We start from the raw sequence: 14,162 nt of genomic DNA on the forward strand, positions 1-14,162 counted from the left end.
ACAAGAAGCAGAATTACTGCCAAAAACTAGAGCCCTTTTAAGCTTTTATTGGGAATCTCTCATCAAGTATCCAAGACTCTTATGTCCACGTGACATTGCAGACTGAAACAGCCAGAATGGAAAACATAAGGGCTGAATCATACTTTGTCCAAGTGATGGTCATTACCAGGAGCCATACCTCACAAAAACAAAAAAAACCCAACCAACCAAAACAAACAAACTAAAAATCCCCCACAGAAACACACGAAGGAAAAAGAAAACAACCACCATTGAAGAAAAGTTTGCTCAACTTTGAACTGGGATTTTGGGGTCATTTAAGCTTCTACAGGTTCTACAGTGTTTTGCTTGTTACAGCCTCTTTACAGAAATATATCAAATAGGGAATTAAGCAATACTACAGCTTAGACCAGAGTCAGCCTTGGCAAGTGGAAAGAAACATCCCAGCTTTTCTCACTGCATGGAGATAAAGCCAATCAACAAATCCCTACTGGGAAATCAGAGGAGATGGGCAAGGAAGATGAACTCAGGGAAGAACATACGGAAATACTGCTAATTATCATAAAGCTGATCTTAGCACAAGTTGGACTTGAGGGTGACCTTTGTTTCTGACCTACAGCTGCAGCAGTAGGCTGGGCAAAGAGCTTTTCCTGATAACATGGGTGTCCTGCTGAGCTAACCAGGCCATGAGGGGCAGGGAGAAGGCAGGGGCAGCAAAGAGCTGTATATGTACCTCAAGCAAATAGGAACATGAAAAACAAGCAACCAACACAATGAACTTTGAAAAAAAGCAATAGGCTTGAGCTGGCTTTAATGGGCATATTCCTTCCTAGCAAGTAGGGACACACAGTGCCATACTGGTGAGAATACAGAGAACAGTAATGGAATCACATTTCTGTCATGACCTAACTATGTATTAAAATTGATATATCGTGCTTGTGTTGATGTGCCACTCTGCTAAATCAAAATCCTGTATACAGATAAATTTGATATTAAATATTAACACCTCCCGAATGGCAAATCTGAAAGAACACGGTCAGAGTAGCACAGACTCACACAGCATATTCGGCCAGAGATGAGTAACAGCCCTTTCAAACAACACTTTCACATCCATATTCTTCAACTATGTTGCTGGCTATTTTTTTCTATAAACAAGTGGAATAATATTAACATTTTGTATATATTTGGACTGTTCTACTTTTAAACAGTCAAAAACACTCATCAATAGAGTGGGATAAAAGGTGATGGGATATACTCGTGAATACTGGATTGTCTTAATAAACTAGGAAACTTAAACTTTGGATACAAATTAGGAAATCTTTCCTCACCAACAGCTTTAAGCTGCTAAGGGTCACCTGAACACACCATCATGTAGACACAGCCAAAGTTATTAGCTGCATTCTGAAGACCAATGCATATAATTCAAGTTAGAAAAAGGAAAGGCAATGCCTTGAAGTACCTTACCTTTGAATCATATGCTGATTGCTTTATTACTTCAGGTGCCATCCAAAACGGTGTGCCCACAAAGGTATTCCTCTTTATCTGTGTATCTGTTAGCTGTCCAGCTACTCCAAAATCTGCCAGTTTTACTTCCCCTTGTTCAGATAGCAATACATTAGCAGCTGGAATAAAGAGGAAATATCAGAAATGAAGACATTTGACAATGTAAAGGTCCTCATTCATGTTGCACGAGTTCTTCTGATATTCTTTCATCACAAATAATATAACAATTTACCTTTAATATCTCTGTGGATTTTCTTTTCCGAATGCAAGTAATCTAGTCCTTTGAGTATCTCCCTCAATATTGTAGCAATTTGGGTTTCATCAAGTGAGCCAGGTTCTAACTAGGAGATGCAAGAAATGTTTAAATATGTATAAAAAAAAGGGACAAACAGAACAGAAATACAACTGTGACTATAAGAAGAAATCCTTCTGTCACCCCTCAAAACTCCAATTTTCTAACTTCATTACATGAGACAAAACAGAATATTCTTTTTAAAACTACATAGTTCTAAACTAAGTGGCCTAATGAACAACAGGCAAAGAAATAGTTTATCTAAAATATTATGTAAACTTTGTTAAAGGTGCCATAAAGACAGAGTCTCAAGTTACTGTATGAAAATGTGGCAAAGCATGCCACATTCTAGTTGAGAACCATAATGTGCATGTTAAAACTAGAACATACACCAGAACATAAACTGAAAATTAATGAAGCACACAAAACATGCTTCATAGACACTTATATTTCACTTCTGTGGTGCAATTTCTTCAATAACATTTTAAGATGTGAACTAGGACTTTCTACTATTTCTAGGCAATAAACTTAGCGAATAAACACATAGTCATCACACGAGTGAAATTTGTGTGATGAAAAAAATAAAAAAATATGGTAACATGTTTTCATTCTGCTCTTTTATACCTATACAAAGAAAGTAATAGCTAATTTATGAAAGCAAACCCGATTTCTAATTGTTCTTCTGTCAGGAAGGAAAAAAGCGATCACAACAATAAATAAACATTTTTTATCACATCTTTATGGAGAACAGCATGAATTTTTACACAACCACAGAACAACCTAACAGATGTGGGAGCTAAAGGTATAAATGGGTTCAAAAATACATAACTGCAGGAAGTCTACATTTAATACCCAACTCCTGTCTTCTGGATGTCACCAGCAGCATCCCTTTACAGTGACTTTGTTCCTTTTGCTCTTTCCTCAAGCATTTATCAGTTACTTCATTTAACAACTGCAAACTCTGCCACAAAGACATTCTGCCTCAACTTGTATAACAATTTTAACATACTTAAAACAGGCATTATTATTTCTATAATAGCATTTTCTAAATCCACAATGAACATAAGAAGGTGTGGCATTTGGGAGGGAGCTCGGGTGCTTTTTAATAGCTGAAGTGAATGTTAGCATCCAGTCACAGAAAACATGATTTGCACTGACCCCTTCAAATTCCAATTCAAACCTGGGTACTCCATCCCAGGTGCAGAATGAGTCACTTGCTCTGGTTAAATTTCATACACTTGGTGATTGCACAGCACTCTGGTCTACTCTCCATGGAGTCCAGAGAGTCTCCTATTTCTTTGAAATATTATTTTTAATACCAGCCTAAATTGTATTTCTGTCTGTTTAGACTTCAGAAATACTTCAAACAGGGAACCTTTTGTTTATTTGTCTGGGGGAGGAGGTGGTGAGGAAGATACATTAAAACATAGAAACTAAGCAGAGTTGTGGTGGCAGAACTAAGAGATACAAAAAACTATTTTCAGGCACTAGTGCTCTCTGGCTGACTGAAGATTAGCATTCAAAGATGTTTATATCCTGCTTCCAGTATTATGTTGCTTAGTTCCCTTCTATTTACACAAATAATCAGTCATGCCTCATGGAAAATAACATTTTTCTGGCATTGACAAATACTTTTACCCTTTACTGAAAGTGAACATTGTCACAGCTAAGTGATCTATTATAGTTTCCAGAATCATAAAGCAGGAAAATAATTATGTGAAGTAAAGTAACAAAAAAAAAAAAAAGCATAATTTACTTACTAGATCAAGGGCAGAGCCCCCACCTAGATATTCCATTATTATCCATAATTTTGTATCCTGCAAAACAAAAAAACAATAAAAATGTATTAAGGGGGAAAAAAAGTAGTAAGTGAATGGGACTTGTTCCATTCTTTTTGCTGAAGAAATTATCTGTAGTTTTGAAACACTACTAACATTTAGCTGTTCCTCAAAATTATCTTTGGATTCTTTACTCAGGAGTGTGTCCATGGAAGAGAATGCATTTTCATTTAAAAATTCCAATTATTCCAAATATCAACTAGTTTTACATGTATTTCCTTTCATTAGAAAATATTATCTCGATTTTGCTGATCATTTTTATTTGTTCAAATACCTCAAAATATTTTCTTTAGTAAGCTTGACTCATGTCCAGTTTAAACTGAAATAGAATTTACTCTTCATTTTTCAGCATTGTTTCATTTTCTTGAACAGTCAAGTAGTTTTCTCCACTAATGCTGATGCATCTGATATATGGTATAGAATTTTGCACAGTTGTGTTCAAGAAAGAAGAAGCAAAGTAGTAATGAAGATTGTTTAAGATGACTATAACGATTTACTAGCTTCAGCTAGTAAAAGAAGAGGTAACAGCAGCATCAAGCTACTATATTTCTAAACAAAACCTTGGTATGTTTAACACAAGATAAACAATACACTGTGCTAAGAGACTGGACCCAATCATTTCTTCCCACTGCTTGCAGCATCTTTTTCCCAAATACACTAAGAAAAGCAGTTAGTCCAGCTTTTCCTTGCAGTACCAGCTTTAATACACACAATAAAGCAAAGCCACAAATCTACTACGTAGGGATTCAAATGAAATTGCTGCACAAAACACACCGGTGGTTTCGTTCTTATGATTATCAAGTTATTTTAAGTTTTGTTAGTTTCACCTCTATGCTATGTACCAAACTTTCACAAGACCTCTAGCATAATAATATAGAGATCTCTCAGAGCAAGGAGCACATATATAGCAACAATATTAATTTACTTTATCTGACAGAAAAAAACTTCACATAAAAATAACAGCTCACAGCCAGGGCATCTGACTGCATTCTCATCGACAAGGATGGATTCAAATTTTTAGAGAAGTGGTAGAGAAGTGTATTGCAGGACATAACTTCGTCTAAATCCTCTGAGGGATTAATATTTTAGCCCTTAGCACTCACTTAAGTCTTTTAGTCATTATTATATCTATAATTCACTGCATCCAGTCCCTCTCTGGACTTAGAATGCACCTGCTGTAGGTGAATGTGCACTTTTCCTACCTCCAGTTACACATTCCATACTATTTTTAGGTAAGACCCTGGATTAGAGTTCCTTCATCAGCCACTATTTTTAACACACAGATTTGGCTAAATTTAGATACCTTTCTTCAGGAATCAACTTATGCTATTCTCATGAACTCATAACTCATTTTGAAAAACAGTCTTGTTAAAAATGTTTTAAGAGAGCCAGAACACGTTTTTTAGGAAGAAAGAGTAATTTAAAAATATAATCTATCTCACTGCTGGCAGACAACATCCTGATAGTGCTTACTTTCTGCAGACACCACAAATATTCCAAGAACTGTAACTTATCTTGAAACAGTCCCTTACAGTACTGAAATACTTGCCTTTCTGATAAAACTTTTTCATATGTTTCCTTTCCCTTCAAGGTTCCGAGTCCTAGCAGTTCCAGAACAAGAACATTACTCAGATGCGTCTAAACTTGATCAAAATTTTATATTTAGCTGATAAAATGTGTTTTAAACATACAAGGAATTTCCTGAATATTCAGAACTTGCACTTCGTTTCAATAGTAACTTAAACACAAACATGTCAACTGCATCACTACTTCCTAGTTCTCTGGAAATGCCTGGTTGGGAAAGAACAAGGTAAATGAAGCAAACAAACCCTTGAACCTTTCAAGAACAGAGAAGAAAAAAAGGAAAGAAAAAAAATTTAAAAAAACCCCTAAAACACCTCACACAGAGGTCAACAAGAGATGCATCTTCCCTTTTCTATTATCTCAAGGATTTAAAGGCTTGACAACCAAGTAAGATATAAGTTCCCAAAAGAGAAACTCTCTAGAAGACTAGGTACCAAATTCTCCAGCTGAAAACTAGAAATTAGAGGTAGAAAATAACTAAGAAAAATATTTAAGAATAAAATTTTAATTACATAGTTAGACAATCATATAACACAATTGCACTACTACATGTTATATTACTCACAGTCTTTTTAAATCATCATTTATCATTTTAATTTTTTTTCTAGTTCAATTAGTCCTTGCACCTGAAACTTTCATCATCAGCTGCCTGAGGCCCCATGTCTGAATTTACAATACAAAAGCCATTGATCCAGTAAACTCAGTAATTCTACATTTTAAAACAAATGAAATATGGAAATACAGTTAAGAAACACACATACATACAGCTGTATCTGTATCCCTGTGTAAAGCTAAACAATAGCAATCTATTACAATTATGGCATTTTTTCATCTGGCTCCCTATATTCAAAGTTATTTTTAATTCTCTATGGTTCCCTCTTCCCTCAGAAATATTACTCAACTTCACCAATGGTTTTGGGATTTTATTTTTAAAGTTTCCATCATTCATATGAAGTATCTGAACACATTCATATGATTCACAGAGGTGAAACTAATCAAATAAATTTAATTACTATGGTAGCAAATATTATTACCACCTTTCCCTAAGACTTTTTGGAATTTTTTTTAAGCTTTCTTATATAAAATCTGCATGTAAAATGCAAATAAATCCTTTTGGTGAGACAACTGCAAAGAATTTTTCAATATGCATTTCATCTTATAGCCAACCTATATATATTGACTTTATGTCAATGGGGGCTTGGATGCTAGGTATCCCCCAAAAGCATTCTGTCACTCTCTTTCTCACCTGGATATGGGAGAGAGAATATAGCAAAAGGCTAATGGGAAGAGGTAAGGACAAGGAGAGAACAGTCTCCACTTGCCCTCAGAGGTAAAGCAGACTAAAACTGGGGACATCAGTTTAATTTATTACCAGTCAAATCAGAGTAGTACAATGACAAATAAAACCAAATTTTAAAACCCATTCTGCCTTCTCCATGGGCTTGGAATTCACTTCCAATTTTCTCCATCCCCTCCCCCCAGTGGAACCAGGGGATGGGGAATGGGGATTGTGGTCGGTTCATCACATGTTGTCTCTGTCACTCCTTCTTGCCCAGAGGGAGGGCTCCTCACACCCCTGCCCTGCTCCCACAGGAGACATGAACTTCTCCAGCATGAGTCCTTCCCATGGGCTGCACTTCTTCACTAACTGCTCCAGTGTGGGTCCTTTCCATGGGGTGCAGTCCTTAGGGAGCAGCCTGCGGGTCTCCCACAGTGCCGTAAGTCCTGTCAAACTTGCTCCAGAGTGGGATCATCTCTCCATAAGGCCACTGGTCCTGCCAGGAGCCTGCTCCAGTGTCAGCTTCCCACAGGGTCCCAGCCTCATTCAGCCACATCCACCCATGTGGGTGGTGTGGGTCACCCTCACGGGCTGCAGGTGGATCTCTGTGCTCTCACTGACCTCCATGGGCTGCAGGGCAATCTCAGCTACAGCATTTGGAGCACCTCTTCCCTCCTTCCCTTCTCCACTGACCTTGTTATCAAGGGCTGTTCCTCTCACTTACTCTCACTCCTCTCTCCAGCTGCAGTTTTGCAGGCTTTTTCCTCCCTTCTTAAATCTGTTATCCCAAAGGCACTGCCACAGTCACTTACAGGCTCAGCCTTGGCTAGCAGCACATCCATCCTGGAGCCAGCTGGCACTGGCTCTATAAGACTTGGGGAAAGCTTCCAGCAGCTTCTCACAGAAGCTGCCCCTGTGGCCCCCCACTACCAAAACCTGATATAATGCCTTGTAACAACGGCACAAGGCCAGCACAGCGCTACTATCAATTGACTTTGGCATCACCACAGCAACGGGCCTCCTTCTTTCCTTCTTTTCTGAGTATCTCTGGCATGCTTCACATTCCCGAACACCTACTGTCACTTTCCTTTTTAAAGCTGCCCAAATCCTTTTTTTTGCTTGAACTTCTCACCCTCTTCAGTATATATTCCCCTTATGCACTCAAACAAAACTGTGAAAGCACTACATTTTCTTCCATAGCCTAGATTAGTAATTATATATTACACATAATCACTTACACTTTCAAGAAGATCCTACATTTATATACTGACGCTAGGAATATTCAGTGCTCCATTTTAAGATCTGAAACAAGACCAGTTCTTCTTTTAAGCATCAGCCACAATGCAGCATTAAATTTTCTTTAAAGTACAGTGAAGCCATAGTGAGTCATCCATCCAAATTTAGGATTATTATTTTTCTATAAACTTAGATGAGTAGATTAATGAGGGCACATGGAACATTTCCTTTTCCACAGCAAGAACAAGGGTTTTTCCTCTGATACCATGAAACTGAAGACAGGAACAGCTTTGGAATCTAGAAGAAACTCTGTTAAGAGTTACTGTAGATCCTTTCCAAACTATAATTGCTCTTCTTGAGGTCTGACTTCCGATTTTAAATCTGGAACCACAGAAAACTTTACCTCTCATAAAGTTTCCTTCATCAAGTTACTTCTATATCATGAAAGTATTTGCAAAGTAGGTGCAGATACAGTAAATGAAGAATTTCTGAACATAAAAATGAAGACTGTACACTGGGGAAAAAACTGGCGATCCACCAAAAAACTCCTATAGATTCTCAAAGGTACATTTTAACTGAAATCCAAGGAAGACAGAAGACTGACAGACACAAGTAATCAAGATAAACATCTTTGTAAGTCCTTACAAAGTTAAAAAAAATCTGAATAAACATGGGAGGGGCCTACCTTCAGAGATGCTTCACATTTCTTTTATGTGAAGAACATACACCTTCTTAGCACAATAATATTATACAGGAGAGACCAAGCTAAAGCAATCAACAGAAGTATGTACTGATGAAATTGTTTCTAAATCTCCTTTCTTGTGGGAAGGAGAGACTGCAGAGGAAAATCTAACACAGTCACAAAAGAGAAGGACTAGAAGGACACTGAAGTAAGTGCACTGAATGACATGTGCAATTTGAAAACTGTAATAACAACAGTAAGCATATGTTTGTTTTGAAGTGAAATAAAATCTCCCCACACCTATTGTAAGAATTTCCCAACTTGAATTCATTATGAGAAAAGGCATTTCCCACCTTAAATGTATGGTACACAATTAGCAGCAGAACAAACTGTATTTTATAAACATGTGTAAAAGGCTTGTTTAGTTACAGACACAAACCATATCCAAACTCCACTTAGCATCTCTATTTGCAAGCATTAAAATTCCTATGAACAATCAGAAGCTAGAAATAATGTATTTGTTTGAAATAACATAACAGATTTGCTAAATTGACCTATATACAGAAATGCTACCATCACTGCATTAGGATACCTAGAATACTGAACAACAAAGAGATAGAACTTAAACTGATCTGCAAAAGAACGAACTAGTACCAAAACTGCTATTTGCTGCACAACTTGAGATGTGATAATTTGTTTAATAAATGTTTCAGTTATGCCAACATAATAAGGGCCAGGAAAAGACTCTTGCATTTAAGTACTGGTATAAATTTAGTATTGATATTCATAATTCTCCAAGCATAAGAAAGCAGATGAAAAGAACCTTGAAATACACATTGCACGCAACAGGATAATTTCTCTAAATTGCATTCCTGTTACAAGTAGTTACTGTTACACGGAGGTTTGCCTTCTGTTAATCTCGTATTTAAAAACTCAGAGAAGTCTGACAGGACTAGCAATCAGAAGGTTTTTTTTAATATTGGCATATTGATTTTTAAATGCTTGACTTGAAAAACGAGATGCATACATCATAGGTCTTGTCTGCTATATCTACTTTAAGCCACCTTTCAGACTGAGTACCTCCATTTTTGAAAGAAATTCCAGGATCTATTCACCTTTGCGCTTTTAACTGCATCTGAAGCCCCTACTGTTGTTCAATGCCACCAGGTGGCAGAATCATGTAATGCCAAAGAAAATGCCGAAGATGCTTTCACCCACCCCACACTCACAAAAAAGAAGGGCCTGCCCCAAAACAAGCCATGTAACCCGCCAAAGACGGAAGCACAAAACTACCTGTCTAAAATGAATCTGAAAACATTTATCATCCTGACACCCTTCACAACAAGAGGAAGAATGATTAACCAGAGAACTATACCTTAAGGGATATGATAGTTCATATATCTGAATTCTTCAAAGTGCCATCCTTTCCTCTCAGTCATCAAGCACAACTTCAGGCACCATCTTATTTATTCACCCTCTCCTTTCAATACCAAGTCACAGCTGTAGCCACTGTCTCATTACACAGGATGAAGAACCCTGGTATTGGAGCTTTCATTACTTATTAACACACGTGGACATTGGGAGATTACACACAAAGATACAGATCAGGCACAAAAAATTACATTCTGTATGATGCCATAAATGATGCATTTGGGCAATGACAGGAAATGGCATTTATATATTTGTGGTTCCTGCTCCCAAAACTTTCCACAGCAATAAAGGTAACAATCTGTCTCAAATGTGAAAACATGTATCAATACCTCCAAAACATTGTAAATGTCCTTGCCCTGGAGCTCATCCTACCATAACAAATAATACACATAAAAGAAAATAATTATTTAAGGCTTTAGAGAGAAGACACCTATAAGTTGATGTATTGCCATGACATTATTGAAATTCATCAGGATTTGCAAACTTTCTAATAGCTGACTGTTCAATTTGTAGACCCACAGATTATTATTAGAATAGATAACAACTGCCAAAATTGAGCTCTTCAGGATTAAGTACAAGGTAGCTATTACTGTTATTCAGCAAATCAACGATTTTGCTATCTCATAGCCTCAATTCTTGTCATTTTTTGATTAGTTATAAATGTCACATATATATATACATACATACATATTTTTGGCTCAATTTAAATTAAATGAGAACTACATCCAGTGCTGCCATATGTTAAAAGCACAGAATGAGCAGCATATCACTATCTGCTCTTTCACTCCGTTCTTTTCAATACACAATCCTTGGAAAGGGACAGAAGGTAAAGCAACGCAGCCCTGAACTTCAAGCAGCCTATCCAGATGCCAGTGTGATTGCTCAATGCCATAGAATAACTCTTTCAACACACAGCAAGGATTTGACAAAGGATAGAATCACTGATACCAAAAGGCAGATACTCACATTAAGTTTCTCCAAAATTTGAACATTATAGGTACCTGATTCTGTTAGTGTAAGTAGTAAATAAAGTCCTTTCCACTGCAAATGGACAAATCAATCCTATTACTCCAAAACTCCAGTCCTATGGCTGTTAAACAGTTTCAGGAAAGGCTACAATGTTTTCAAAACGTTTTGGAATTGTCTTTGCAGAAAACAAAGTCAGAAAAAAATATCTTTCTATGCTAATTCCCATCCTCTTTCTAAGAGAGTATAGTTTGTCCTTGAAGGCAATCTCAGTAAGCACTGTATTTTTTTCTCCATATCTGAAAGAACAGAAAAATTTTAGCCTCATTAATCAGGAGTAAGAATACCACCATTATTCTAACACTTCCTTTGAAACACAGAGTTCCACAGTGCACCTAATCCTTCACTTGAGCTTTTCTTTGACAACCTAATTGTCTGCTAATGTTTTTCCTTCTAATTCCTCCTACTACTACAATATGAAATTGTACAGATTGGTGTAATTATTTGAAAGCTATCTGCTTATGTTACTACAAATTTCATTAAGTAAAACCAAGCTCCAGTATTTTCTAAAGACACTTGTTTCAAAGCTCTTGAAAGTCAGATGGCATGGAAAGACAACTGTTGGTTTCAAAGAAACTATTTCATAGAAACTATTTTATGTGATAACAACACTACACATACACAGGTATGCCACCAAAGATATCCTCTGGATAAACTGTCCTCTCCCTCCCCATCCTGACACAACTAACAATCCGTGCTTTAAAGCAGAGTCTTCAAAATTGTCCAGTTTTCTTAGAAAGGTGAAAAAGTACTGAAACACCAACAGATGCCCATGAATTAATTATCTTTAACCTTGCAAATTAATATACCAGCTTGGGGTTTCAAGGTGTAAGAGGAGCAAAAGCGGATGGTATGAAATACAGATTAAGATAAACTATTAATCAAGAAAGTATGACTAAAAATCTTGCCATTCTTAAGTAGATCATCTCGTATACTAGTAAAGAAAACAATCAAAAAATCAATTTTGCTTCCTGAATGAATGATTGAGTTCTACTATCAAAGTGAAAGGCGCCACAGAGAAAGAATGTTACTTTGAAGATCAGGTTCCTCCAGGAAAAACTGATGATATGAGTAAGTAGATTTACCTTCTAAAGGAACGTTTTAAGTAGTTCCTTAATTCCAGAGCCTCCAGATAGTATAAAACTTTAGGTCTATAGCTAGATCTCTCATTTTACCAGAAGAGATGTCCACCAACAGACACTTTTAGACCAGAAAGCAGTCTAGCAATTCCCAGTCCTGATTCTACTCTTCGTTGCTGTATTTTTAGAGAAGTAGGAACAAGACCAAATTTATTTAAAATTACATCCCCCGCTCAAGAAACCAAAACACGCACACCAAAAAAAAAACAAAAATCCAAAAACCAAAAAATAAAAACCACAACAACACACCAAAAAACCCAAACAAACACAACCACCTCCACTTTCACTGATAGTAAAAGAGTAAAAGGCAGATCAAACAAGGGAAAGAAAAGTTGCCTTTGTTTCCACATACGTAAGTGTAAAATTAGGCAGGATATTATTTTCCAGGACAATCCACTTCTTTACTATCTCAATATATTTAAATGTACTAAAGTTGAAATGGTCTGAATGCCAACTATACTCTCCAAATCCACATCCTTAGAAAAAAATATAGTAGCTGTTCAGCAAACATATGATCATCTTCACTAAAAGTCTATTACATGCCCAAATACTCCTACTAAAAGAAAAAAAAGGAAAAGAAAAAAACCCCAACATGGCAAAAACCCCTAGAAGGTTCTTCCTTATGATTCCAGCCATATTCTTAGTTTTCATATAATCAGAACATACTGGAATATATAATTTTATATATATATAGACATATATATAATATACATAATATATATTATACATAATATACATTATATATATATATATATGGCACAAGAATGTGAAAAGAAAGATCTAGAGCTGAGTATTCATACAATTCACCTGAATTAGGTGGAGAAGGGGTTGATGTCATCTCTGAAAAGTCTGCTTTTACAAAACAATAAATTTTAAAAAGCTACCATGGGCATTTTGTGTTTAAATTTATGATATCAAAGTAAATTTCTGTTTATTTCAAATTGCTTCCTCTACTAAATTACTTTTCCACCGGCATTTGGAAGGTTGTGCTTCATGTAGGTAGCATCTCTAATGTGGAAAAATAATTCCAAAGGACATTATTTCCCTCAAGGAGAATAAAATGCAGTAATTTACTTCTACAGAACTTTTCTGGAATAATGGTCACTCGAAATTCAAGCACACAAAGAGTTCGGTGGAAATCATCTAGATATAAAGGGTTAATTTAGAAATCTATTTTTAAAACGGGTTTAAAACTGTGTTAAGTAAGCAGCATTTGGTTTTGGTTTGTTTTTTTTTTCCCTCTAATTTTAACCTTAAGGAACAAAAATTGAGAAAAGCGCAAGTTTGGACCTCATCCAAAATACGAAAATGAAAAACTAAGGGAATGAGGGGAGCATATGTCTGAGTTATACTCCAGAAGTGTAACATGTCTTTTTGCTTTCCACTGGGGGCACATTCGTAAGCAAATCGACAGCAATGGACAACTTTGTGAATCTTAAGGGGGCTGCAACCAGCTGATGAGGCCCCATAGAGTTCTCAAAAATTTGTCACAAAGGAGCCATGAATGATGGCAATGCTGTAGTAAAGAATATTACCACGCTGGAGTGCAGGACTGACAGGTATTTTGTCTGGGGAGCGTTTCTGAGGCGCTTACCTCCTTTGAAGTCTCTTGGCGTCAGGATGAATGCTAGCTGTCCTGGGGCTGCCATCCCTTTGAGGGGAGGGAGATACAGATGAGCCCAAAGCTTCTCTTCTAAACACAAGTCCTTACTGCAAGCTGGCCAAAAGGTCCCTGCAATCAAAGAAATCATTGTGGTTTTGCATGTGGCGCATTTATGTCCTTTCATCAAGGTTTGTCAGCCATCTAACATGTTCAACCACAAAGGAAAGAATAAAGGCATCTGCTGGGTAGCCAATGAAGAACAGAAACTAAGTAAAGAGAAGAACTGTTCTTTCCAGTTTGGACTGTAAAGTCCATGAAAAACACAGGTAACATGACACTTCAGACTAAGCAGAACCACCTCAGTATACAGTATTTTATGCATGTACACATGTATGAAAAAGCTGTTTGCCTTTGGAATCATTCGCCAATGCTCTGAAACTCTTGCCTTCTTCAGGTCTCAAGAAAAAATGTCACATTTTAATTCCTAGACATACATACTAATCAATTCTACTATCTAATGCAGCAGACGCTCTTCAACAATTACCTCTTGCA

The 14,162-nt window shown here is 36.6% G+C and overlaps 1 protein-coding gene across 2 annotated transcripts in view; it reads right to left on the bottom strand.

The window, feature by feature from the left end:
- The window catches only part of STK24 (serine/threonine kinase 24), a 50,468-nt gene that overhangs the window by 11,763 nt on the left and 24,543 nt on the right, over positions 1 to 14,162 (bottom strand). For both annotated transcript variants that reach the window (XM_014873379.2, XM_088159838.1), the window contains exons 3-5: positions 3,553 to 3,609; positions 1,733 to 1,841; positions 1,462 to 1,619 (exon numbers count right to left, since the gene is read on the bottom strand). In XM_014873379.2, coding sequence (XP_014728865.1) covers positions 1,462 to 1,619; positions 1,733 to 1,841; positions 3,553 to 3,609 — 324 coding nt within the window. The remainder of the gene's footprint in view (positions 1 to 1,461; positions 1,620 to 1,732; positions 1,842 to 3,552; positions 3,610 to 14,162) is intronic.

This window comes from Sturnus vulgaris, chromosome 2 (genome assembly GCF_052056855.1).
Source record: "Sturnus vulgaris isolate bStuVul1 chromosome 2, bStuVul1.hap1, whole genome shotgun sequence".
In the NCBI taxonomy this organism is placed as follows: Eukaryota; Metazoa; Chordata; class Aves; order Passeriformes; family Sturnidae; genus Sturnus; species Sturnus vulgaris.